The sequence below is a fragment of the Triturus cristatus genome, chromosome 12 (assembly GCF_964204655.1).
Source record: "Triturus cristatus chromosome 12, aTriCri1.1, whole genome shotgun sequence".
Classification (NCBI taxonomy): Eukaryota; Metazoa; Chordata; class Amphibia; order Caudata; family Salamandridae; genus Triturus; species Triturus cristatus.
The window spans coordinates 456,746,581-456,771,405 of NC_140595.1; the positions used below are offsets into that span (position 1 = coordinate 456,746,581).

Sequence of the window (24,825 nt, forward strand, 5' to 3'; positions counted from 1 at the left end):
CTGTAAATTCACGTGCATGTTTATCCCCAGGTTGATACCTTGCTGGACCCAGTAAGCCTATGTAGTGCAAAATTACTTTAGGCAGATTTTGCCCATAATGTGTACAGAGTGTAAGTACCACAAACCTTCAGTAAGCATTGCAGGCCTACACTATGAATGCCCACTCACATTATAAAGTCTACCCCTGGTCAGCATCAATCCCTGGAGAGTCCCGTCTATGACAGACTACCTGTGCACAGGTTGCGCAAGACAGTAGTCTCACAAACGCAGCCCACACACATGTGCACATGCATTTGCACATGTTCACATGTAACCTGCCCTGAGCCTCTTATCCTAGGTGCACAGCAGCAGCCTTATCTTAAAATGCTGGAGGTTAACACGTTCAGTTTAAATACTGTGAATTTACAGTGAGTGAAACTCAGGTAGTGAGACTCACTTGCAGTAAATGTCTGAAAACCAGGCAGTCAAAAGCAAAAAATCCTGGGGGACAAAATGGGTGGAACCCTTCTCTTACACACCTGAACACTTTGTGATCACAGATCTGAGAAGAAATCCAATTACCACCATCTCCAGAGCAAAACATTGTAAACACAATCAAAGTCTGCCCAAACAAGCAGACTTGCCCTCCTGAACTACATGTCTTAATTCTTTAATTTAACTCCCATGCCTGCCCTCATCCACTATTGCTCAAAGAACCCTACTTCTGATCATCCTCCACACCCTTATCTGATCACTGCTATACAATATCTTCCTTGACTGAACAACAAAAACTGAAGAGGGTTGCATTTATCCATAAGGAGTTATTGAAATGCAAATGAGTTAACTTAATAAACTAATCCTCGTTGCACTGCCTCATGTGGAAATTACAAAGATTGAACCCTAGCCAGATTAAAATCTCTAACCCTAACCTTCTCAGATTGGATTAGTCAGATAACTTCTGCATTCCTGTCACAATCCTGATCTTTACTTTACCCATGCTAAATTAGAGATGGAAACATTAACATATAGCAACCTCAAACATACTGACCCTGATTTTTATTACTGAAGCTTGAGGTGTTGCTGTTTTCTTATTCCTTTATTTGTGGGCTAGTGCCATGCAGCACCGCAAGCTTGGGAAATACAAAATAAGGCATAGACAAAGGTGACACAGAAAGAGGCAGGTTGCACAAAGACATGGAATAGATGGTCTGTGTGCATTGATGCATGACTGTGTTAACATGTGTTAATACATTAAAGCCAAATCTATTGGTTTGCTGATGTTCTTTAACAGAAAGGCATAGGAAACATCAGATATTAGAACTTTTAAATACTCGGACAGGTATGTCATAGACTGAGACATTGGTACTGTATGACAGCTGAGGGTGTTCATTGTATAAAACAAGAGGAAATGAATAAAAAGGTACACTGTACAATGTTTCAAGGGATCCTCTTGGGTTGTTGTTGTTAGTCGTTTTGTGGGTTGTGGGCACCAGAGTACAGCATGAAGGTCTTGTGTTTCTGATTGGCATGGAAAATCAATGATGTAGTGATTCATCTTTATTATGGGTGACACTGGGTTCCAGCAGAGCAGACATTGTTCTTGTTTCAGGGAGGCTTCAGCATCCAGCAAAATATGGTTACTTTATGCTTGAGGAGGACAAGTGTGTCCAGCAGGAAAGAGTGTTTTGCCTAGAAGCACACGGAGGAGGAGAGATTTGTGTCAGGGGTCAGAAACATGAGAGGAGAAGCACTCGGGGCTTGTTTGGCAGGACACGAGGTAAGAAGGGATAGACATTTTGGTGGGGGCATATTGCTGTGTAGCTGAGTATGTTATTATGTGGTGTATGAGGGCAGCAGATAATTGTGGGTGAATGATAAAGCACTTCGATTATTAGCCATCATTTTTGATGTAATTGAAAAATTGTGCTGAAGCATTTCTATGGGTGTTGGGGAAAAAGATCACTTAATTTAAATAGGGAGCAATGCACTTTTTCTAGTCTAAAAGCAAGTGCTACAGTAGTTCATGTTAGGTGAGTGCTGGGGTAGAGTTTTTGTGTCAGATTGGTGGGGGTGCTTTGGCAATTATTGGTGATAGGATAGTTAGTATGTAAGATTTTGTTTAGCTAATCTTTTCACTCACTGGTCTCAGGGAAGATGTAAGGACACATTGTTCCCAAGACATGCACAAGTGTTGAGGCTCTCTCTCTCTCCAGTGACTCTCAGGAGTGTCGGGGGGGGAGAATTCTTTTTTGTGGGTTTCTTGTTCCTTCTACTGCTGGTATCAGGGGAGGAAGTAAGAGAAGATTTATTCTGCAAAACCTAGTTAGAGAATGTGTTGTAGTGCAATTTCCCATGCTAAAGGGAATGGCTGAGAATGACTGTGCTTCGAAAGATTCGGAGAGGACATGACTAATGTCATGACTAAAGAATTTCTGGGAGGCCATCAACTGAGTTGGGCAAAATCTTTATGAAGAGAGTGTACAAGAAGGAGGCATGTGTTACTTTATAACTTTCGGGTTTTTTTCAGCATATTGGATATAGCGATGGTGTGAACATTCAGGAATGCGTACAGTGTGGCCACTGACACTCTTTATTATTGGTGAATGTAACTAGACATCGAGAGAGACAAGAAGTACCTAGAACCTGCTGTGCAAAACTATTTTACAGTCGCAAATCATGTGTCTCGCAAAATCATAGGAACTGCGCCTGCAAAATGTTTTTTTGCAATGCACTACATCCATTTTGTTAGTCAGAAAAGCATTCCTGACTGGCAAAATGGATTCTGTACACGGTTATGAATCACAATGAGGACGAGGTGTTAAAGAGGCGTTTCCTTCCAATTGCAGTTCTTAAAGATATGTACATCCCTTGATGCGTCGCCAAACGGGAAACATGTTTAAAGCACCACTGGTACCTTTTAAAAACTTTTTCATCCATTTGGGAATGCAAACTAAGGGATGGGGTTTACTGTTCCTTGCAGACCGCCATCCTTGGGTTTATAGACAATCACAGGGGGTCGCAAATAGCGACCTTTTTGTGACCCACTGTGACTGGATACTTTACGACGCAATAAATTGGTACATATCTTGCATCATACAATCAGAGACAGGTCGCTGAACAGGTTGGTGCACAGTTCGCAACCAAATGTTGTGACCTGTCTCTTAAACGATCAGGTCCGATGCATTTTATACTTCACGCATGACAAGCCATACCTACTTCCTCTCTACAATATACCATTAGCCTCTCTTTTAGGAAAGGCCAGGTCAAAAAATGCTGAAAATAATTGTTTTTTCTCTGAAAAAAATAAAACCTGCTTCTTAGCAAATGGATCTGAGAAAGAAAGCACTCTTCTCTGGCCAGCAGGCGTTTACACACACACACACCTGGGGAAGATCAAGTCCCATCAGAGGTCAGTTTAACACGTATAATTCCACTCAAATTTGATTATTATCCAGGGCCTAAAAAAGTCAGCTGTAAATTCACATATGCTTAACTATGCACTGTGAGTGGGCTCTCCACACATGTTCACTGTGACCAGAGGGAATTATCTGCAGGGTGTGATTTTGAAGCCTAACACAATTCTTCAAAGTTCGGCTCCCGCTGGTCATGCTCTTACTCGATCTTTTTCGCTAGTGTTAGAGCTTGGTGGGAAATTCTGCCCTCCTCTATCATATAAACATCCAAATTCCTATCTTGTTTCAACCGTCAAGTGAGCATATAGTGATATCAACAAAATGACCCACCTACAACGATGCTCTCCTGGGCTCCAGAGACACTGTTTGTATTGTCTTGCCTTTCGCTGTCCGTTGGCTGATCTTGGCATCGAACTGGATCAATTTCTTGTGTACCTCTATGTGATACAACTAGGTCACACGTTTTCCCTTCCATAGCACTGTCTGGTTCTTTGCTAGGCCTGGGTACATTTGCACAGCTTTGAAACTGACTTTCTGCACCTTTCCCTTGCTCCTTTTCTGTAGTCTCTGGTCGTTTGGTACATTTTTGGATTGGCTGTTCTTTCGACTTCACCTCTGAAGACTTATGAAAACGCAGATGAAGTTTCCCTTCTTTGGGTCCATGGGTAACCTGTTTGCTGTCCGGCTTCACTATATTTCCCACTTCAACTGGGTCAGTTCTACCGTCCTGATGGCATGGCGAATGTATGAATTTTCCTGGCAAATGTCTGCTTCCTTCTGCCTCAGTCAATGCCAGAGAGGACGATTTCCCTTTCAAAATTTTTGATGCCAGATCACAAGAGGTATTTTCCCTAGTCACTGATATGGTCTCCCGTGTAGCAACCTGTTGCGAAGGTACAGAGTCACTGCAAAACAAATATCTTGTGTTAGGAAGATGTGATAATGATTTACAGGTGCAGTTCGGGCTAGCGCAATGACAAATGGCGGAAAATTTGCATCACTCTCCTCTTGACTTAACCTGTTGTCATAAGTATACTTATCAGGACACTGTTAGCAAAATACATTAATACAGCACATACCACTCCTGTGATCTCATGTTCTGAGAACCAGGATCTCTACAGCTAAATGATGAGTCATTAAAAAAATTCAACAAATCTCAAGACAAAATAACCATATGAATTAATTGCTTCTTTGATTGTAAGTTATTTCATTAAGTCAAGGTGAAATACTCTGTATTATGGTACTGATTCTACTTAATTTTATATTTACTTATTAACATTTATTGTTTCGTCAAGATCTCTGACCATGCTGTTGAACTATGATTGTGAAGTAGAAATTATGCAATAAATAAAAACATAAATAAATGAACACATAACTAACTATATAGAGGTCTAATTAGGTTTCCCATTTGCTGCCTGCTTTAGAAATAAACTTGGCATAATCACTTTCTTCACATAGATTTCCTCTGTACTTGTGTTTCATTGTGGCTGTCACTGGCTGTTTTAGGTCGGACCTACAGACAACTTTATTTGTCTCCCAGACTCATTCAAAACAATACAAACAATGATGCATAGCACATAAAGGGGCTTTGGGTCACTGCATTCAGCCATTGCTTGCTTGACATGTCATTCAAGATTTGGCTCTGCCTCTGTTAGCATATGTTAGAATGGGGCGATGGGTACCCGCCATTCAGCCATTAGCTTTGTAGCCATTGTCATTCATACTTTAGACCATGCCAGCCATCAGGGGCCGCATTATAGAAAAGGCGCATTTTCATCCTTTGTGCCGGGCGCACCTTTTAAAGGGTGCTCCCAGCACAAACAATGAAAATGCACCCTATTATGATGAATGCATTTCCCCCAGGGCAGATGTGAACAATGGAACGGCTGCTTTGAAGCCGCTCCGTGTTTTCAAAATGCAGGCGGCAACCCTCCTGCACTTTCAAAGGAGATTAGAGATCTCCTTCTAGGCAGGCGGATTTAGTGACTGCACCCGCCTGCAAGAGGATGTCTGGGGGGTCCATAGGAGCCCCTTTTCCCCCTCCAGAGGGCTGCTCTCAGGAGGCACAATCACAGTGTGCCAACTTCTAGGTAGCTCACTGTGAATGCACCCCCTGAGAGCTTCTTTCCCTCTGCACCCATGTCTGTAATACGGCGCAGGTGCAGAGGCAAAGGGATTCCCTCATTTGCATGGGGCACCCCTCATGCAAATGAGGGAACACCCCCTGAAGATAGCGCTGGTGCTTTATATGCGCCAGCGCTATTGGCATTACAAAAGGGGCCAGACAAGAGTCTGCAGCCCCTTCTGTAATACCAAAGTGCCCTGGAGGTAAACAAAGTGGGCGCAAACGCCCATTGTGCGCCCAGGGCACTTTATGTAATCGGTCCCTGGTGTTTAGGCTGTCAGGCCGCCAGAGTGGCAGTATTTTCCTTACTTGTAGCGGTCTTGGCAAAGAAGAGGGAAGCAAAGGAGTCCTCCACCGCCAGCAACACAGCAATTTCCCACCAGTCCTCTTACAAGCTGGGACGTGTTGTTTGCTTCTCTGGAAAGAGCAGAGATGCCACTGCATACAGAGAGTGACTGCAGAGAAGCAGGGTTGGTGTTGGAACAGCATCTGGAACACACTCCAAGACCAAGTGCCATCTAACTTGTGCTTGCATCACTGCATGGTAATCAAGAAGTAAATGTAAATCCGTATTTGTAGAGCGCGAACTATTCACCCTTAAGGGTCTCAAGGCGCTGGGGGCCGTTGTGGAAATTAAGTGAGCTATTGCCCAGAGTCACATGGTGCTGAGCTGAGCTGCCGCCGGAGATCGAACCGGGGGCCTTGTGCTCCGAACTCAGCTGCCCTGGCCGCTGCACCACACCTCTCCACAAGAAGTGAACTGCTCTCCCTTTATTGAAGATAGAAATAATGGAATATCCTCCATGATATTAAATAGGTGCCATATCTTTTTGACATGTTATTTATTCAATTAAACAAATATGTTGTGGCTATCCACAACAAATGCTCAGACCTCAAAATTATACGAGACCTCAGCAGAAGCAACTAGGGATGGGCATTCTCACCTATGACTTTGCACAAGAACATGCAAACCTCTGATACTTGCTGAGCAGTGCTGCAAGAGTTTACCAATGCAGATTAATGCTGCTATAAGGTGGAGGCTCATCTGTCCCTGTGTTCTGCCTGCCTGTAAAGCGGTAGTTACTAACAGAACACTCCACTGAGCGGCAGAATACTTCCTGAGCAGAGCTCAGTAGGATTGGTCTGAGCAGCCCCCCCTGCCATGAGTAGCAATCCCGAGATAGTGCAGACCCTATAGCGCCTGGCTGTAAATAAGGTCTAAGCCCGGGTGGTGAACACCGCTCCGCTCGCGGAGTGTGAGGAGTTTTCCACACTCTGCGGAGCATGCAGAGTTCCAAAAAACGCTGCTTCACATAGCGGAGCGAAGTAATTTTCCTCGCTTGTGCTCCCCAACATCAAGTTGGCAAGTGCAAGTGAGGAAAATCCCCCTCCCGGCAAGATTTTTGCTCCCTCGCGCACCCCAATACCAAGTTGGGGATCGCGAGCAAAAAAAATCCTCTTCCCAGCAAGATTTCTCAACGAGGGCAGTCATATTTCTCAATGCGGGCGGTCACAGGTGGTCGTGACCAATCGTGTTGAGAGACATTCTGTTTGCGATGAGAAAGTTGCAGCTCGGGTAGAAAATCTACTCAAGCGGCAGAAAAGAAGCAGCACCCTCTTGTGCTGTGCATGATGCCATTTTCCAGCGCAGTACAAACACCAAGTGCTGAAAATCAACGCGAACAGTCATTAGCAAGCGCACTCCCTCGCTTGCGGAACTCTGCGTAGAGTTTCAGTCACTGCGGAGTTTTCCAGTCACTTCGAGGAGAACTCTGCGAACTCCGCCCAGGCTTACTAAGGTCGCAACCTACTCTTGAACATATCCATCCCATACATGCTAACTCACCAGACTCAGGAGGGAGATTCCCGATGTTAAGCCAATAAGGGCTTTATTTTAGATGTTTCCTTTATTTAAGATATTTCTTGACTAGGATCGCCTCCTGTTCAATGCAACGATTGAAGCTGGGACTCTAGAATCTACAATTGGGATTTTCTGGCTTCCCAAAAATACATGTCACCAATTTTTTATTTTATTTTCAAATTCTTCCTGTTTCCTGTTTCCAAATGCTGGTGTGTGCAATCCTGAGGTGAAGCTGCTTCCCCCTCTTGATTCTCTACAGACATAGAAGCCTACCTTGTGCTGGAATGGACTGGAGCGCCTGGGATTTCTGTGGGGTGACTGCCACTGTGCCCCCTTCAGCTGAGATTCCAGAATCTTTCTGGCTTCCCCATGCAGCATAAATACTGTGAATACTGCCCTATAAATATAAATATCATACAGCTGCAGAACCTCCAGGTGATGAATCCTCAGACCTTGACACTATTCGTTTATTGTATTTACCTTTGAGCAATATTTGGACCATGACTGTTTTTTCCGACCGCCGTGACGCAATTGTTCTTTATTTCAAGGTTCTGTCTTACAGAAGGGACACGGGCTGTAGTCCCTGACATCCATAAAGTTGTTGACAATCTCTCCATTCTCTCTGGCCGATCTATGCCCCAGACTGCTCCCTCATTTGAAGGGGGGGCCCAGTTGGCTGCACCATCACAAACAATCACTACATGGCCTTTCCGTCACATAATCATCTGCCACTCCAGGGTCTTCAAGCCCTACAATCTTGCTAAAAGGCTTACTATACCATCACTTTCTTCGAGAGACCCAACTGCTCACCAACCGCCTAAGACTGCTGCGTTAGGGTGTACGGCGGGGTGGGTTGATTTCCTTGGGACCAGTGTGGTACCGTGCATGCAGTGGTTGCTAAATACCTACGAGGTCTAGTCTAGTCAAACCCTCCAGGATTTAGCGACTTGCAAAGAAATTGCTAAATCTGCAGTTTTGCACAAAGCCCGCGATTTTTACAAAACAGCCTGCGAAATTTGGAGAATGCAATCATTTTCTTGTGAAAGTGCATTCCTCCAGGGGTAAAGAAAATAAGCCCTGCTGTAGATTTGTAGATTGTGTGTAAATTATTACCAAGGATTTCCCATGGCTTGGCCTTTCTGGGAGTGGGACCCTGACGGGGGTGATCAATGCCATCACTGTATGGGCACGTTCCCAGAGGGAAAGAGTGACTACTTGTTGTTTGTCTTTTGTTCCGGCAGTCCTATTTCAGACTTGAGATTTGTGGCAGAATGTTTGCCGTGTTTCCCAGGGCTTCTGCCAACTGGTTGCAAAGAGGTTCCTGTTTTGAAAGGTTTACATTAGAGTATGCTGTGCAAAGGTGCCTTAGGCAGTACTTTTGTCCGCTGAGAAGGTCTTGGCCAGATAACACTGGGGATGGAAGTGATTATATAAATAAATGAACTAAGAAAGAAGATGCAAGAAGGGAGAAAGAAAAAATTAAAGACAGAAAGAAAGAACAAGCATTTGCAAAGCCTATAGGTCTCGCCTATGTAACATACTGGCTTTGTAAATACCTTTTAGTCATGCTGTACAGCATCCCCAAGCTAAATATGAAAAAAGACTATTTCGATATTCCGTCAGCCAATAAAAAGCAAACGCATTTATTTTTTTAAGCGGGTGAGGGACACTACACGGACGTGGGTGTGGAAGCAGCAAGGGGGTTGGGAGAAGCAACACAGGCAGGGTTGCACCGAAGCAACATGGGGGACTGGTGGGGAAAGAAGCAACACGAGGTACGGAAGCGACACAAGGGTGCGTTTAAAGAGGAAGAAACACGGTGGATGGAGGACGTAGATGGGAGGAAACGAGCAAGAGGAGAGCAATGTGAAGCATGGACGGTGGGAGAAAAGTAAATGTGTGAGGGAGAGAGAAAGCAACGTGGAGCTGGGTTTGAGGGGAAAAGCACACATGCAAGAAAACAACACAAGTGGGTGAGCACAGAAGGGCGAGTGCATCACAGAGGGAAGGTGGGGGAGAAGCACACAGGAGCGAGAGCAGCAGAGAGACGGAAAGAGACCTTAGGTCTACTAGTTCCCAATCATGTTGTTTAGCCTATGGGACACATCTGTGACACTGACCACGTTTACTACAGTAGAAAACAGCTTCTACAGTCTTCCACTAGGCCACATCTCCTTCAACAGATCACACTTTGGTAGACTGTATATTATTCTTGAAGCCTCATTGGAAAGGGTGACTGCACACAGGGACAGATAAAACATTCCAGAGACTTCAGTGCCCGAGCCCTGTCTTTCCAGAAGTTACTTAAACCTTTGCTTCTCCTGCGTGCTCTTGTTGCTACCCCTTGGTAGACACAGGCCATCAGAATGAGAGTCTGTTAATTACCAAATTTCTGATGAGACTACCCATTCACATTCAATGGTAACTTTTCAAACAATCTGAGATCCAAAATTGGGTCCGGTGACAAGTAATACTTTGACTATACTGAATGCGAACATTACAAACACTCTCAGACACTTTAAACATGCCTATTTCAAAGTGGAATACTCTGCTAAAAGAGTTTCTATTGATTTAAGGCTGAAAAGGGATTACTGCGAGTAAAATGAAGTGCCGCAATAATGCCGCAAAATTTATATTTCGGTGCCGCTAAATTGCAGTTTTTGTGCTGCAAAATTTGCAAATCTGTGCCGCAGTATCCTGGGGGGTCTGTCTAGTCTCGCTTCCCATAAGTACATTGAAGAAAAAGTGTTTGTTTGCATTTGAAGGTTCTTGCTGTTTACAACATGTATAGGTATAGTGCTACGGTATTACTTATTAGTAGCAGCCCTTCAGTGCTTAATTTGAGCCAGTGGTTTGCGGTGCGGCACCATCACTTATTTGTCAACACCGGCGCTTGTGACAGGCTGCCACTAGGTGATGCTGTCTAATTTAGTGAGCACAACATCCATTAATTATTAATTCAATATACATTAAAAATTATAATTACCTGCTGCGAAAGCCATTCTGATAGGTTTGGGGGCCTGGGATAGTTGGTTAGTAGTTGTATTTTTACTATCATTGGCAGCGGTGCCAGAAGCAGCATGTGGTGCAAGCTGCAGTGGCCTCCTGTAGAGAGCCCTGGCACTTATGTTTTTTTTTACAAATGTAGCTCTGCAGCCCTTCTACTTCTCCCTTTGTAGGTACCGTCCTAGACCCGGTTTCTCTCTCTTGTTCCTCACTTTCTGTGCCTAGCTAGAGCCCCATCACTTCCTGCCTTCACAGCTAACTCATCAATATTTCTGGCTCCCACCAAGAACAGTGCAGGGATTTGCAGCGCTCCGGGCACAATAGCAACTTTTTTGCTGCGACAGTTATGAGACACTGATAAAAGGACATCTTTCAGGCATTTTTTTTGCATTTAAATATTTGTTTCTATATTTAATGTATGTATAAAGTACAGACTATGCCAGACACCAAAGGAGCTTTGTTTAAAAATAGACTGCAATGCAAAATGATAATTAAAAAAAGACTCCTGCAAACTATTTAGCAAGTCGAGTACAGGGTTCAAATAGATTTCCAACGCGTGGACGAGGTCTATGAAAAGCATAACTGGCCATGTGTAATTTCCTGACCAATGAGACCTCTGCATGCACAAGAGACTTTCAACGAATTGAACGTGCCCCCCCCCCCCCCCCCCCCCCCTTCTCCTCCTCACGAGCTGGAGGTTTTCAGCGAAGTCTGAGGTTTTCGCATAGTAACTGGTTCTATGCAAAACAGCTTCAAATGTTCGCGAGCCACAGGTGGCAACCAATTAAATAATCTAAGACTCAGCCACACTTCTGAATGCACGTTAGCTTTGAGCGGGAGAACGGCACGTGTCGCAGCCAGCATAAAGAGCGCGCAGACTTCTCCATTACACAACAAATGCTGAACCACAGCCCTGAACACCTGAGCAGAAATGTAAGGTTTTGCAAGCTGGATGAGAGGAAATACAAATGAAAGAGGACAGTCTGTGTTTTCTTGACTGTGTGTGCTCGCCCTGAAAGTTTTGAATCAAGAAGAAACTGAAGTCATTTGGCAGAATAGATAATTACAGCCCTGATAGCATTTGATGCCACCTTGAAGTTGCCCTCTGTTGATTCTGCCCCCCACGGGCCCCACCCCCTTTACTGAAGTACCGCCCCTCACGTTCGCTGTACAAGAAGCCTATCAAGCAGTGCTTGAAATGGAAAAATAGAAGTGCAGGTACTCTGTACCAGAGTACCGGCTTGTTCCTGAGAAGTGCCAGTACTAACCAATTAGAAGTATTACATTTCTCTTCAGAAGTGCCAGTACTCTCCCTCTCAAAATTGAAAACTGTTGATACGCCGTACTGGACAGTACCGACCCATTTAAAGACCGGCTATCTAGGATAATCGTGGGGATATTTTAACTAAAAAGAGGAAAACCATAAATCAAGCATATCCCCATCGCCCCACAAGATGCTAGAAAAACGTAGTATCAATGTGGCTTCACAACTTACCTCTTCAAAGTATGATTTCAATGCTAACCCCCACTGCCCCCGCCCGCCATGTTTTTATTTGCTGATGGAGCTTAAGGTCGCTCGCTCATCAGGACTTCGTGTTCACTTCCACACATTGCTTCAAATGTCTTGCCTGGTATAAGCACGTTGTTTAATGCCTAGTGGGATTTGAATATAATTCTGTTTTTCTTAGACGTTTGGTATAGTTTATTTTGTTATTTATAAAGCAGTTCATTACACTGAAAAGGTCAAATAGTATTGGTATATTCTAGTGCACACCAAGTTAGGACAGTTTCAGAACTTAATTTGTAAACAAAAAAACTGCCAGGGCACTCATCAGGAGGTCACTTCCACCTACACTGCCCACTGCCACTGTCAGTGCTGCCAACTACACTACCAACACAACTACTAACCATCACACTCCTACAGTTGCCACAATTCTGACTATTCCATAGAACCCTACTTAAACATAATCCAGACACCATTGGACAGGAAACTATATATGCAGTACAGGTTCGGCACGCTTCCCATTAATGTTTACACCTATTCATGGCGCAATTTCCCAGCAACTTCACGGTTCTGTCGTCTTTGCACTGCTTCATCAGAAACACCAGTGCACATCTTATTTCCCTGCCCTGCTTATTCTCGCCCTAGAGCAAAGTGGCTCACACCTTTATGTAAACAGTTGGGGACGCGCGACCACGCTGAAGCTTTGCGCCTATGTAAATCTGATCCTAGGCAAGTGATAGCCTGTGCAGTCGCAAAGTTCTTGGGCCATATGTGGGGGATAAGGAGGAAGCTGTTGCATATAGGAGGAGATTGATAACTATGCACTTTATCAGTTTTACATCAATCCAAAGCATCAGCTGTATAGTATTTTATGATTAACATACTCAGGTTTGAGTTGGCAGTAACCCAAATGTCTTTTGGCAACATAGCAGACCCCGTCAGAAGGCTCTGCATCTCGGAGGTGTTTGTTGCTTTGGTTGTATAGGTCAGAGAGCTGTCCAGCATGCGAAAAACAAACCAAGCTTTTATCTTCGGGCTTGATGCTTAGGATATGATTTTATTATTTGATTCACTTTTAACTTTTTATGTATGGAATGAATTGTACATTGTATTTCCACGATTTCACTATGTATTTTATGCTCTATTTTAATCCCATCCAACCTGTAGAGTATGAGTAAACTTGCACATAACATGAGTATTTGTAAAGCGCACGTTCACCCCTAACGGGGAAGCTTGGCGCTGAATAACAGATGTTTATTGTTACCCAACTCAATGGTACTCATTTTATCGACCACAGATGGATGAAAGGGATTTGAACCTGTGACCATGAGGTCGAACGCAGGCCCCTGCAGTGGATGTATTAGTCCACTGAGCCACCAGACCCGAACCTTGTGCTTTTCATTGATTTCTTTTTATTGATCAGGTCTTTTTTTATTTTGTGTTTATTATTGTTTGCATTTTTGAGTTTTAGAACGTGATTCCTGATTTTTATTTTGCACACAGACTAGTACCAGAAGGGCCATATGAGTCTTTAAAGTCATGAGATAGATACAGCAATGAGGACGATAAATCAGAGATTCCGAATTGTGCAGCTTAAATAATAATGATTTGTGGCTCATATTTATGTTTTACAATGTACACTGTGGTGCTCGAGAGAGCAGAAAATAAATCTCACGGAGACACAAAAAGACCAAGCTGGTTCATTTATTACTTACATGCCAGGATTTCCAACATTGAATTTATGTAGAGGGAATTACGTATTGACACATCATATATCACTCCACTGATAAATTGCCATGTTACTTTACACCCTCTACACATGATGCCAATATAACCAACTAGAGCTTGCCGTTTGGTTAACACACTGCTTCTACTTGGGACAACGCTAAAATTTACATATCGCACTTTTATGGTCATACGACCGAATAAAGTTTGCTAACTGACTATTCCAGCCAAGAAAGGCTTTGGCCACAGGTATTAATAATTTTTAATATATATTGAATTAATAAACAACTGTTGTTGTGCTTGTCTCTAAATTAGATAAACATTGCCACCATGTGGCAGACTCTCATAAGTGCTGGTGCCGAGCACCGTAAACCACCAGCTCAAATTAAGTACTGGACAGTCAGTGTAGAGTCCACTGCACAGTGGACTATCCTCCACTTGAGTGGAGTGTTTGTATCCTTTTGATGATGTTAAGGGGCCGTCAGACACCAGGATCAATGCCAGACTTGGAAAGACTAACTTCATGAGGGAACAGGTCGTAATTTGAACATGAACCTACTAACCCCTGAATCCAATCATTTGTTAAGCACTAGCACTTTCCCCTAGGGGGTTACTTTCAGCGCAGCTGGTTCATGGGTTCTAAACATAACACAGCGTAGGGTGAAGCTATCCAGGGCAGTCGGGTCACTCCTTATTCTCCCACCCCCGGTACTCGCGCCACTGCTGCAGATATACACCTCTCAATGTGTTCTGGTGGCATCTTACGGGCAGTGGCGTAACGAAACTTGAGGGGGCCCTCCTGCAAAACACATGGAGGGGCCCCCCTCCTCAGCATCCCGGCCCACCACCTACCACTTTACCCTACCACCCAAAAATCTGGCATATTTTAATTTGTAACCTCCAACATTTAAATGAAATGCCTCTATATTGTCTTCTCAAAGTTTTAATGAGAAAGCGGGAAACCCAGTTGTTCAAAGGGTGGTTTGTAGGAGCATAAATGTAATATTGAGCAACTGTTCATCATGTTGTGTTTTCGCTGTTAGTTCATAAGCCATGTAGCATTACAAAACTGGCTTTTGCACTTAGGCCGAGGAGGGTAAAAGTTAATGAACTGTTTATTTATGTGAACTTCCCTTTCGTTTCCATGAACTGAAGGATCAGGTAGATAAGAGGTACATAAGAAAGGACGACAAGGAGCAGATGTTGAAACCACACTCGTTCTCAGTACTGTGAGAATGTATTCATGCTTTGATAAGATTCCTGACAGTGCTTTCCTTTAGCTTAACTTACAAATTGCGCCAGCTGTGTGTGGCAGAGTATACTTGGAAGCCGAATGCTGTGTAACTCTCAGACTTAAGTTTAAATAAATATACCTCCGCAACTTAGTTTGATGCAGTCTCTCATTAACAGACAAGTAAGTGTACCTGATTTGTGCGTTCACAACAGATTTGACCTATGGCTTTAAACAAAGTGTCCCAATGAATCAATCAGGCCTACAGCACTTATCAACGCCTTGTCACCAAAACCAACTAAAGCCTATTTATATTGAGCATAAGCTTTACAAAATTGAAATCATCTGGTATACAGTTATAAAATCATAAATCCAAACACAGTTACAGTTGGCAAAACAAAATACAACTGCTCATTAGAGGGCCAAACTTTGTGCAATGCAAATCTACCCCTCAGTGTTTCCCAGAGAGGGTAGGCAACACTAATAACCTTGCTTACTGTAGTAACCAGTGAGATTCCTTGTAGCAAAAGATCTACCTATGCACACTAACACAGTTTAATAATAATCCACCCCTACACGCCTATTGGGTTTCAAATATACTTTTTGCAAAACATATATCAGGCCTACTACCTGTGTTCCATGGTAAATAGATCAGGCCTATAGCACCTGACACAATTCTTCCCAATGGACATATCAACCCGACAACCTTTAACCTTGGCTTGTCATGAGTAACTAAGGTCTACTGTGTTGAGCAGTAGTTTTCCCACACGGCAACCATCATACGTGCAGTCATAAATTCAGACTTTGGACAAAATTGCAGTTGGCAAAACAATACACAGCCCCACCTCGAAGGGATTGACTAGGATAATCAGAGTGCAAAGCTTCTACCCCAAGGGTTTTTCAAAGGGGTAACCAGCCCCAAATCCCCTGCCTACTGTGGTAATCTGAGAGATAACGTAACAAAATACCCCTAATAGGGGTTGCAATTTAAGCGTAGCCAGTACAACACTGGTGCTAGGGCGATAGTGTCGATGATAGGCACCAAACCCAATTCCATGTATACAGGAAGAAGTTGCATAAATGGATTTTCAATTATTTGCATATTGTATTCCAATAGCTTGCTGTCACTGTATCCTCCCTGTTCTGTGACGTATATATGATGCTGCTACCGCTCTGCTATGTCGAAATGGTTGGCTGGAGTTTGGGATAGCCATGAGGTTTAAGATTAGCTTGTTATCAGATCACTAACAGTGTTACTTGTTTAGGTCTAACACTAGTAGGCTAGAATCGAATATATGGGTTGATCTACACAATAAAAGAAACAGTGTTGAAAATTAACTACATAATTTTAATCGGTGCTATTCTGGATGTGAGAAAAAGGGATGTCTTACCCCCACCTGAATAAGTTATAGCTCTTCAAGTGACTACTTGAAACCCTACTTTATGAACTCTACTTGTTGCATCAAGATTCGCTGCAGTAGATCACTAGGAAGGCTCTTCAAAGACGAGCCAGATGCAAGAGACCCATAAAAAGAATCAACAGTGCCTATCTGCAGAATCGTATGTTTTTGAGGGAGCAGCTGCTATTTCATATTTTGCTTCCCAAAATGCCATGCCTTGTTTTCCTTACTTACCACTGTAGACAATACCAACTATACCCAACTGGCAAACATCTTTGTACCTCATTGAATTATTTAACGTGCACCAACCAGGTTTATTTTCAACCTGTTTCTGCCTGTTTTTCCAGATATGATCAACACAAACCACTACTCTCTTTTTGTACTGTACAAGCCTGATCTGCGGATTTTGCCAGTAATACTGTGTATTGTATACTTTCTGTCCCTGTGTGAACACTTAAGCTTATGACTGTTCTTTATTTCCTGAGCACATTGTTTATTATGACGCACTGCGAGAACGTGAGCTTCTATATATCATTTGCCTGTGTTAAACTGGAAACTTAAGTCCTGCCTAATAATCTAATAAACACTAAATTCCAACATTACCTCTCCCTTGGGCACACACAGTCCTTCGAAATGCTGCTATTCATTGCAGTGGTACTGATAAAAACTGTAGTCGCTCGCGTTTACGTGGGCCCTTGACAGAGTAATGTGTAATGGTTTGCAACTCCCTGAAACCTCACAATCTTGCCCACCCATCCTGACTGGATTGTGCGGAGGCATGGCCGTGTGAACCCCGCCCGTCCCCAGAGTGAATAAATTAAGTAATCACTTACAGCGGCCCGGGCAATGATTCAAAGGTGCTCACCAGCTGCACAGTCCATGACTGGTGTGCTCGCCTGCTCTCCACTCCATCGCAGCTGTCACGGTCCCGTGAGTAGAGAGCCCAGTCATCGGGAATCGCAATGTTGATTCATATAATTTAAATTTTGAACATGGTAGTGCGAGCGGAACTACCATTTGCAACACAGAAACTTTGCTGCCTGACTCCTGCTGCGCCACAGGCGCCAGCAGGACGAGACGTATCACGGCTATCGAAAGTCGGCTGCTGACACTGGGTGCAAATCAAACATTGTAGCACAATCACTGATACTCAGACAGCCAGTCCCAGCATGCCTGAGCAGAGCAGCGTGCTGCCACTCTCCAGCTTTACATTTTAGACTGACTAGCGCTGGAATTAGCAACGCTATGTTTTCCGGGGGCAGGCGCAAATGCCAATGCATTTCAGTTGGACTTCCTCAGGAGCTGTCAGGTGTCAAGAATTCCTGTCATGCGAGGGGAGGAAAACGGTAACCAGCGAAAACGGACTACATCTCCCAGGATGCTTAGCGGTTGAGAGGTTATGTAAACAGGAGAGCTGTTACATAACTCAAGGAAAACACGCCCTTATGTAAACAGGTGAGCTGTTACATCACTCAAGGAAAACACGCCCTTATGTAAACAGGAGAGCTGTTACATAACTCAAGGAAAACACGCCCTTATGTAAACAGGAGAGCTGTTACATAACTCAAGGAAAACACGCCCTTATGTAAACAGGAGAGCTGTTACATAACTCAAGGAAAACACGCCCTATCAAGGGAGGAACCGGGAGGTACAACGCTGTCGGATATTGTGTTTACACCGACGTACCTGCTTAGTGAAGAGCAGTGTTCCGGAGTGGTGCTCCAGTAAGGCAAGAACGGAGGTAGGTCGAGTCGATACTCCCTGGGCCGTGTCTTGCCCCATCGTCACCTGTGAAGGACCCGGAAGCTCTACCGGATAACCATTGAGCTTCGCTTTTTGACTCGGCTGAGTCAAAGCGCAGTGGCACTTTTGCTGGTTGGAGTCGTAACTCCCAGCCCGACCAGAGATACAGGGACTGCCAGCTGTAACGCACACCAGGAGGTGTTTGCCGCGTTACAGACTCGGAAGTCCACGGGATCGATCGAGCGGCTGCTCTCGGTTCAGTCTTCTTTGCTTGTGATTGGGGTATCGGTGACGCATCACCAGGAGGTGACTCCGCGTCCCGGTGCAGTCTGAGGAAGAGGTTGAGCGGCTGCTCCCTTCAGGTAGAGACCCCGGCTGGGTGTTTCCCTGACTCCTCGATTCTCCCCAACACTCTTCGTGCCCCTCACAGCCTACCGATTGGCATTGTCGGCCATTTCATTTCTGCCCTCTGTTGGCATACGCCGGGATCGGCGTATATGCAGAGGACGGTTAGGACCATCCGTGCTGTGGGCTGGTAACGTACTTAGCCTGGAGGATTCCAGTGACTATAACCTTTGTTTATCCCTTGTATTATTTTTGCCTTCATTAAAATAACTAAACCTTCACAAGTGGTTGCGTTCTCATTATCGTGTCTGTTAAACGATCCTGAGACGTTCAGGGCGTTACAAAATATCCGACCTTAATAACACTAACTGTCTCCCGGTCGATAACAGACATGGCAACACTTGATGATGTGCTGGCTGCTTTGGCGACCGTGCAAATTGAATTGGCTGCCTCCAGGCAAGAAACAGCCGATGTAAAAGCCAGACTGGATGCTATCCAATTGGACCCGCTCACGCCCAGCACCTCCCTCACGAACCAGACCCCTGCGGTAGTTGTGGAAATGCCGGTAGCCGTCCCCTTGGCAACACCAGAGAGGTACAGTGGGGATCCTAACACAGTGCAGGTATTCCTCACACAAGTGGCGCTACATTTATCGTGCAAACCAAGGGCGTTCCCCACGAGTCAGGCTCGTGTGGCTTTCCTTATATCCTATTTGGCTGGAAACGCGGCACAATGGGCCGTACCTCTGGTGAGCAGGGACGACCCCATCTTATGTGATTGGGGTGCTTTTCGCGAGGAATTCCTGAAGGTCTTCGACAGAAGGGCTGACTCGTACACGGCGGACCGTGAAATGCTTGAGTTGAGACAGGGATCCAACGACCTGGTGCAGTATCTCAACGCGTTCCGAAGGCTGGTTGCGGAAACCAAGTGGCCTGTTGCTAAACAGACGGCGCTCTTCCATCACGGGCTGTGCGATGAGCTCAAGGACGCCGTGGCTCATATTGACCCACAACCCAAGACATGTGAGGGCCTTATCAACCTGGTGTTACGGCTGGAACATAGGCTAAGTGAAAGAAAGGGGGATCATGGGAGAAAAGGAAAATCCCTTCCATCCTATGTGACAGTGGGAAGTCCTGAAACTTCCACCGCATCCAAGGGAGAACCCATGGACATCGGCGCAATACGAGCGAGCCTCACAGCCACGGAGAAAGAGTCACGCCGTAAACAAGGATTGTGCCTATATTGTGGCAAAAAAGGCCACTACGTACGTGAATGCCCTGCCAAACCGAAGACGTCACGTTATCGGGCCAACCGGTCGGTAACAGCCGTGGTGGACGTACCGGCGGAAAACTAGAGGACTCCCAGACCAAAGAAGGGGCATCTCGGAGTCACTCATCCATCCCTTCACTTTCCAACTCGGTCACTAAGGGACAACGACACCTGTTTCTCACGGTGCACGTGGGAGTGCATGACCAGTGGATACCCGTTGTGGCCATGGTGGATTCAGGGGCCACTGGCATGTTTATGGACCACAACGAGGCATGCAGGCTAGGGCTAGTGCTTCTTCCCAAAGCTGTACCCGAAGACGTCTATGCTGTAGACGGAAGGCGATTGGTGACGGGGCCCATCGGGCAGCACACGGGGGTCCTTCCGATGAGATGTGGGAGGAACCATTTGGAACAAATCGATTTTAACATCATCCGAGCGCCCCAATATGGCGTCATATTGGGATTGCCGTGGCTACAGAAACACAACCCCTCTGTGGATTGGCCAACACATCGCATCGAACTGACGTCACCGTATTGCATCCTGCATTGTGGAATAAGAACGGAATCCCTTGACGCAGATGAGAGCGGGAGTCAGACGGTGGCTACAGCGGCAGAAAAAGATGTGGCTCTCCCCCAGGCTTATCACAGTTTTGAGGATGTATTTGATGAGGTGAAAGCGGAAGTGCTACCACCACATAGACAGTTTGACTGCCAGATCGACCTGGTGCCAGGGGCCAGCGTTCCCAGCGGCAGGCTGTATGCCCTGACGGAGCCTGAAAACGTGCATCTCCGGGGTTACCTGGATAAACTCCTCAAGCTAGGATTCATCCGCCCGTCCAAGTCTCCGGCCGCCTCGCCACTCTTCTTCATCCCGAAGGCTAATGGGGAGCTGAGAGCCTGTGTGGACTTTAGGGCATTGAATGCGATAACCGTAAAGAATCGGTACCCCTTGCCTCTCATCAGTGTACTTCTGGAACAGGTCAAGAAAGCTCGTATCTACACCAAGTTGGATTTGAAAGGGGCATACCATCTGGTGCGCATGAGGGACGGAGACGAGTGGAAGACCGCCTTTAAGACCAGGTTCGGCCTTTTTGAGTACCTCGTCATGCCGTTCGGTCTGTGCAACGCCCCGGCAGCCTTTCAGTACTTTTTGAATGAGGTATTCAGAGAGGAGTTGGATATCTACGTGATCGTATATATCGACGACATCCTCATCTATTCGTCCAGTGTGGAGGAGCACGTACACCACGTCAAAGCTGTGCTCCAAAAGCTGAGGGAAAACATGCTGTTTTGTAAACTCAGCAAGTGTGACTTCCACGTCACATCCGTGGAATTCCTCGGAGTGATGCTGAGTCCAGAGGGACAGGAGATGGCAGAACGAAAGATCAAGGCGGTGAAAGAATGGCCGGTGCCCCAAAGCGTGAAGGACGTCCAAAGTTTCATTGGCTTCGCCAACTTTTACAGGCGGTTCATAGATGGATTTTCAGGATTGGTGGCCCCAATCACACAGCTACTGAGGAAGTCCAAGGAGTTTGTCTGGTCCCCTGAAGCGAACAAAGCCTTTGAGGCCCTGAAAAGCGCCTTTGGTAAGGCGCCGGTGTTGGCTCACCCCGATCCGGATCTCCCCTACGTGGTGGAAGCGGACGCATCGGATGTGGCGCTGGGGGCTATCTTGTCCCAACGCAACCACGACACAGGGGTGCTTCATCCCGTTGCGTACATGTCCCGCAAACTCAACGACGCCGAACGCAACTACCATATTGCGGAGAAGGAGCTTCTCGCAATCAAGGACGCCTTCACCGAATGGAGGCATTGGTTGATGGGGGCAAGACATGTGGTATCGGTGTACACGGACCATCGGAACCTACAGTTCATGACGGCCACAAGACACCTTTCTCCCAGACAGCTGCGGTGGATGATCTTCTTTGCGGGGTTCAACTTCCGCATCACATATCGGCCGGGGACGGAAAACCGGAAGGCGGACGCCCTGTCCCGTCAATCTGCAGTTAAGGAACCATTGCCTGCGACCGAGCATTCCATCATTTCCCCGAGGATGGTATTGGGGGTTATCCAACCGGATACTTTCCTGAGGGGAATAAAAAGAGGGATCAGGTCATTCGCATGGCGGAGGTGGCTCCTCAGTCACAGGGAATGGCAGCTGAAGGACGGGATACCCCTGAAGGGCAGGTGCCTATTAATACCCACGCCTAGGCTAAGGAAACAAGCATTCATCTGGTGCCATGACTCTCCATGCGCAGGTCATTTGGGCTTTGAAAAAACGGTGGCTAGCATGGGACGGCATTTCTGGTGGCCAACCATGAGAGTGGATGTCAGGAGGTGGGGACAGGAGTGTCCTACGTGTGCTACCATGAAGGCCGACCATGGCCGAACCCAAGGGCTCTTACATCCACTTCCGACCCCGGATAGACCATGGGATAGCATATCACTGGACTTCGTGGTGGGCCTACCGGTAGACCAGGGGATGACGGCAATACTGGTGGTGGTGGATTACTTGACGAAAATGGGGCACTTCATCCCCTGCAAGAGAGTCCCTACGGCCGGGGAATTGGCGTCACTACTCCTAAAGAATGTGGTACGGCTGCATGGATTACCTGGGGTGATCGTGTCGGACCGGGGGTCGCAGTTTACTGCGCAATTCTGGAAGACTTGGTGCACTGCGCTGCATGTTAAGACCGCCCTGTCCACCAGCTACCACCCTCAAACGGACGGCCAAACCGAGCGTCTGAACCAAACGCTCAAACAGTATCTGCGATGTTTTGTGGACCAGGGCAGGGAAGAATGGGTCGACTTGCTATGGGTTGCAGAGATAGCCTATAACAACGCCACTCACAGCTCCACACAATCATCTCCGTTCTATAGCAACTATGGCCAACATCCCAGGTTCTTGCCATTTCTACATCCGTTCAGAGAGGACAGGATTCCCACCACAGCGGACAGGGTGGCACACATAAAAGACACGTTGATGCGCTCAAGGGCTGTCCTACTAGAGGCCAAGAGAAGATACAAGGCTGCGGCAGACAGGAAGAGAAGGCCCGGGCCACTGTACCGCACTGGAGACTACGTCTGGATATCCACAAGAAACATGAGGTTTCGAAAGAACAGTGTGTTCCATCCCAAGTACATGGGCCCCTATCGAATTACCAAGTGTATGGGTCCCGTGAACGTGAAGGTGTGCTTGCCCCAGTCATTGCGGATACACCCTGTCTTTCATGTATCATTGCTCAAACCAGCACCCTCCAAGCCGTCTGGGACACCTAGGCCGGTATGCGTGGAGTCGGAGGTGGAGTACGAAGTGTCGGGCATACGGGCGTCCAAATGGCGCAGGGGGAAGCTGTGGTACCTGGTTGCGTGGAAAGGCTATGGCCCGGAGGAGCAGTCATGGGAACCGGCTGAAGGGGTTCATGCTCCGCGCTTGGTCTCCTTGTTCCATCGGCGTTTTCCTGCCAGCGCTGGACCCGGGGGGAGCCGCTGAGAGGGAGGATGTACTGTCAAGAATTCCTGTCATGCCAGGGGAGGAAAACGGTAACCAGCGAAAACGGACTACATCTCCCAGGATGCTTAGCGGTTGAGAGGTTATGTAAACAGGAGAGCTGTTACATAACTCAAGGAAAACACGCCCTTATGTAAACAGGAGAGCTGTTACATCACTCAAGGAAAACACGCCCTTATGTAAACAGGAGAGCTGTTACATAACTCAAGGAAAACACGCCCTATCAAGGGAGGAACCGGGAGGTACAACGCTGTCGGATATTGTGTTTACACCGACGTACCTGCTTAGTGAAGAGCAGTGTTCCGGAGTGGTGCTCCAGTAAGGCAAGAACGGAGGTAGGTCGAGTCGATACTCCCTGGGCCGTGTCTTGCCCCATCGTCACCTGTGAAGGACCCGGAAGCTCTACCGGATAACCATTGAGCTTCGCTTTTTGACTCGGCTGAGTCAAAGCGCAGTGGCGCTTTTGCTGGTTGGAGTCGTAACTCCCAGCCCGACCAGAGATACAGGGACTGCCAGCTGTAACGCACACCAGGAGGTGTTTGCCGCGTTACAGACTCGGAAGTCCACGGGATCGATCGAGCGGCTGCTCTCGGTTCAGTCTTCTTTGCTTGTGATTGGGGTATCGGTGACGCATCACCAGGAGGTGACTCCGCGTCCCGGTGCAGTCTGAGGAAGAGGTTGAGCGGCTGCTCCCTTCAGGTAGAGACCCCGGCTGGGTGTTTCCCTGACTCCTCGATTCTCCCCAACACTCTCCGTGCCCCTCACAGCCTACCGATTGGCATTGTCGGCCATTTCATTTCTGCCCTCTGTTGGCATACGCCGGGATCGGCGTATATGCAGAGGACGGTTAGGACCATCCGTGCTGTGGGCTGGTAACGTACTTAGCCTGGAGGATTCCAGTGACTATAACCTTTGTTTATCCCTTGTATTATTTTTGCCTTCATTAAAATAACTAAACCTTCACAAGTGGTTGCGTTCTCATTATCGTGTCTGTTAAACGATCCTGAGACGTTCAGGGCGTTACATCAGGCCAGGGTAAAGTGTTGAGGGGGCCCCCTGGAGCTTGGGCCTCCCCCGCACCGCGGGGCTGCGGGGGCCTTTGTTACGCCCCTGCTTACGGGGTGGAAATCTGGGGTATTGTAGAGTGTGCGGCCTAACAAATGGAGGAAACCCATTTTCACAGAAAGATTCTGTCCTTTCCCCTATCCACCCCGCATTTCATCTGCCACAAGGAGTTGGGTTTAAGCTACCTGAGTGACCGAATCCGTATTCGACCACCATTGTTATGGCTGTCAATTTGGAAAAGAGAAGTGGCCTTTCTTACAAGTGATTGTTTAGCTTGCGACAGAAGCCTCTCCATCCCTTGGCTGGCTTATGTAAAGAAGTCATTTGAAGATATCAGTCTAGGTCACATTTTTTCCAATGCAGCATCACGTCCCCATAGGAAAAAAACAAGTACAAGCCAAATTACTAGCGCAGGCACCAGCTCAGAGGGTAAGCATAGAAATATGTAAACCGACTGTTGTAGCCTATTTACATTTAAACCATGAGAACTCCCCTACTAGTTATATCAGAGGAGATAGGAACATTCATTACTGTTTCGTTTCAGGACTGAATCTAGATTGTGCCCATGCAATGACACCTCTGGTCAATCAATGTTGCTTTTTACCTTTGTAATAGATTCACCAAACTGTTTTTAGTCCCTTTTATGAAA

At 46.3% G+C, this 24,825-nt stretch overlaps 1 protein-coding gene across 3 annotated transcripts in view; it reads right to left on the reverse strand.

The window, feature by feature from the left end:
* The window catches only part of MYLK3 (myosin light chain kinase 3), a 437,450-nt gene that overhangs the window by 230,244 nt on the left and 182,381 nt on the right, over positions 1-24,825 (reverse strand). For all 3 annotated transcript variants that reach the window (XM_085636963.1, XM_085636962.1, XM_085636961.1), the window contains exon 4: positions 3,723-4,297. In XM_085636963.1, coding sequence (XP_085493089.1) covers positions 3,723-4,297 — 575 coding nt within the window. The remainder of the gene's footprint in view (positions 1-3,722; positions 4,298-24,825) is intronic.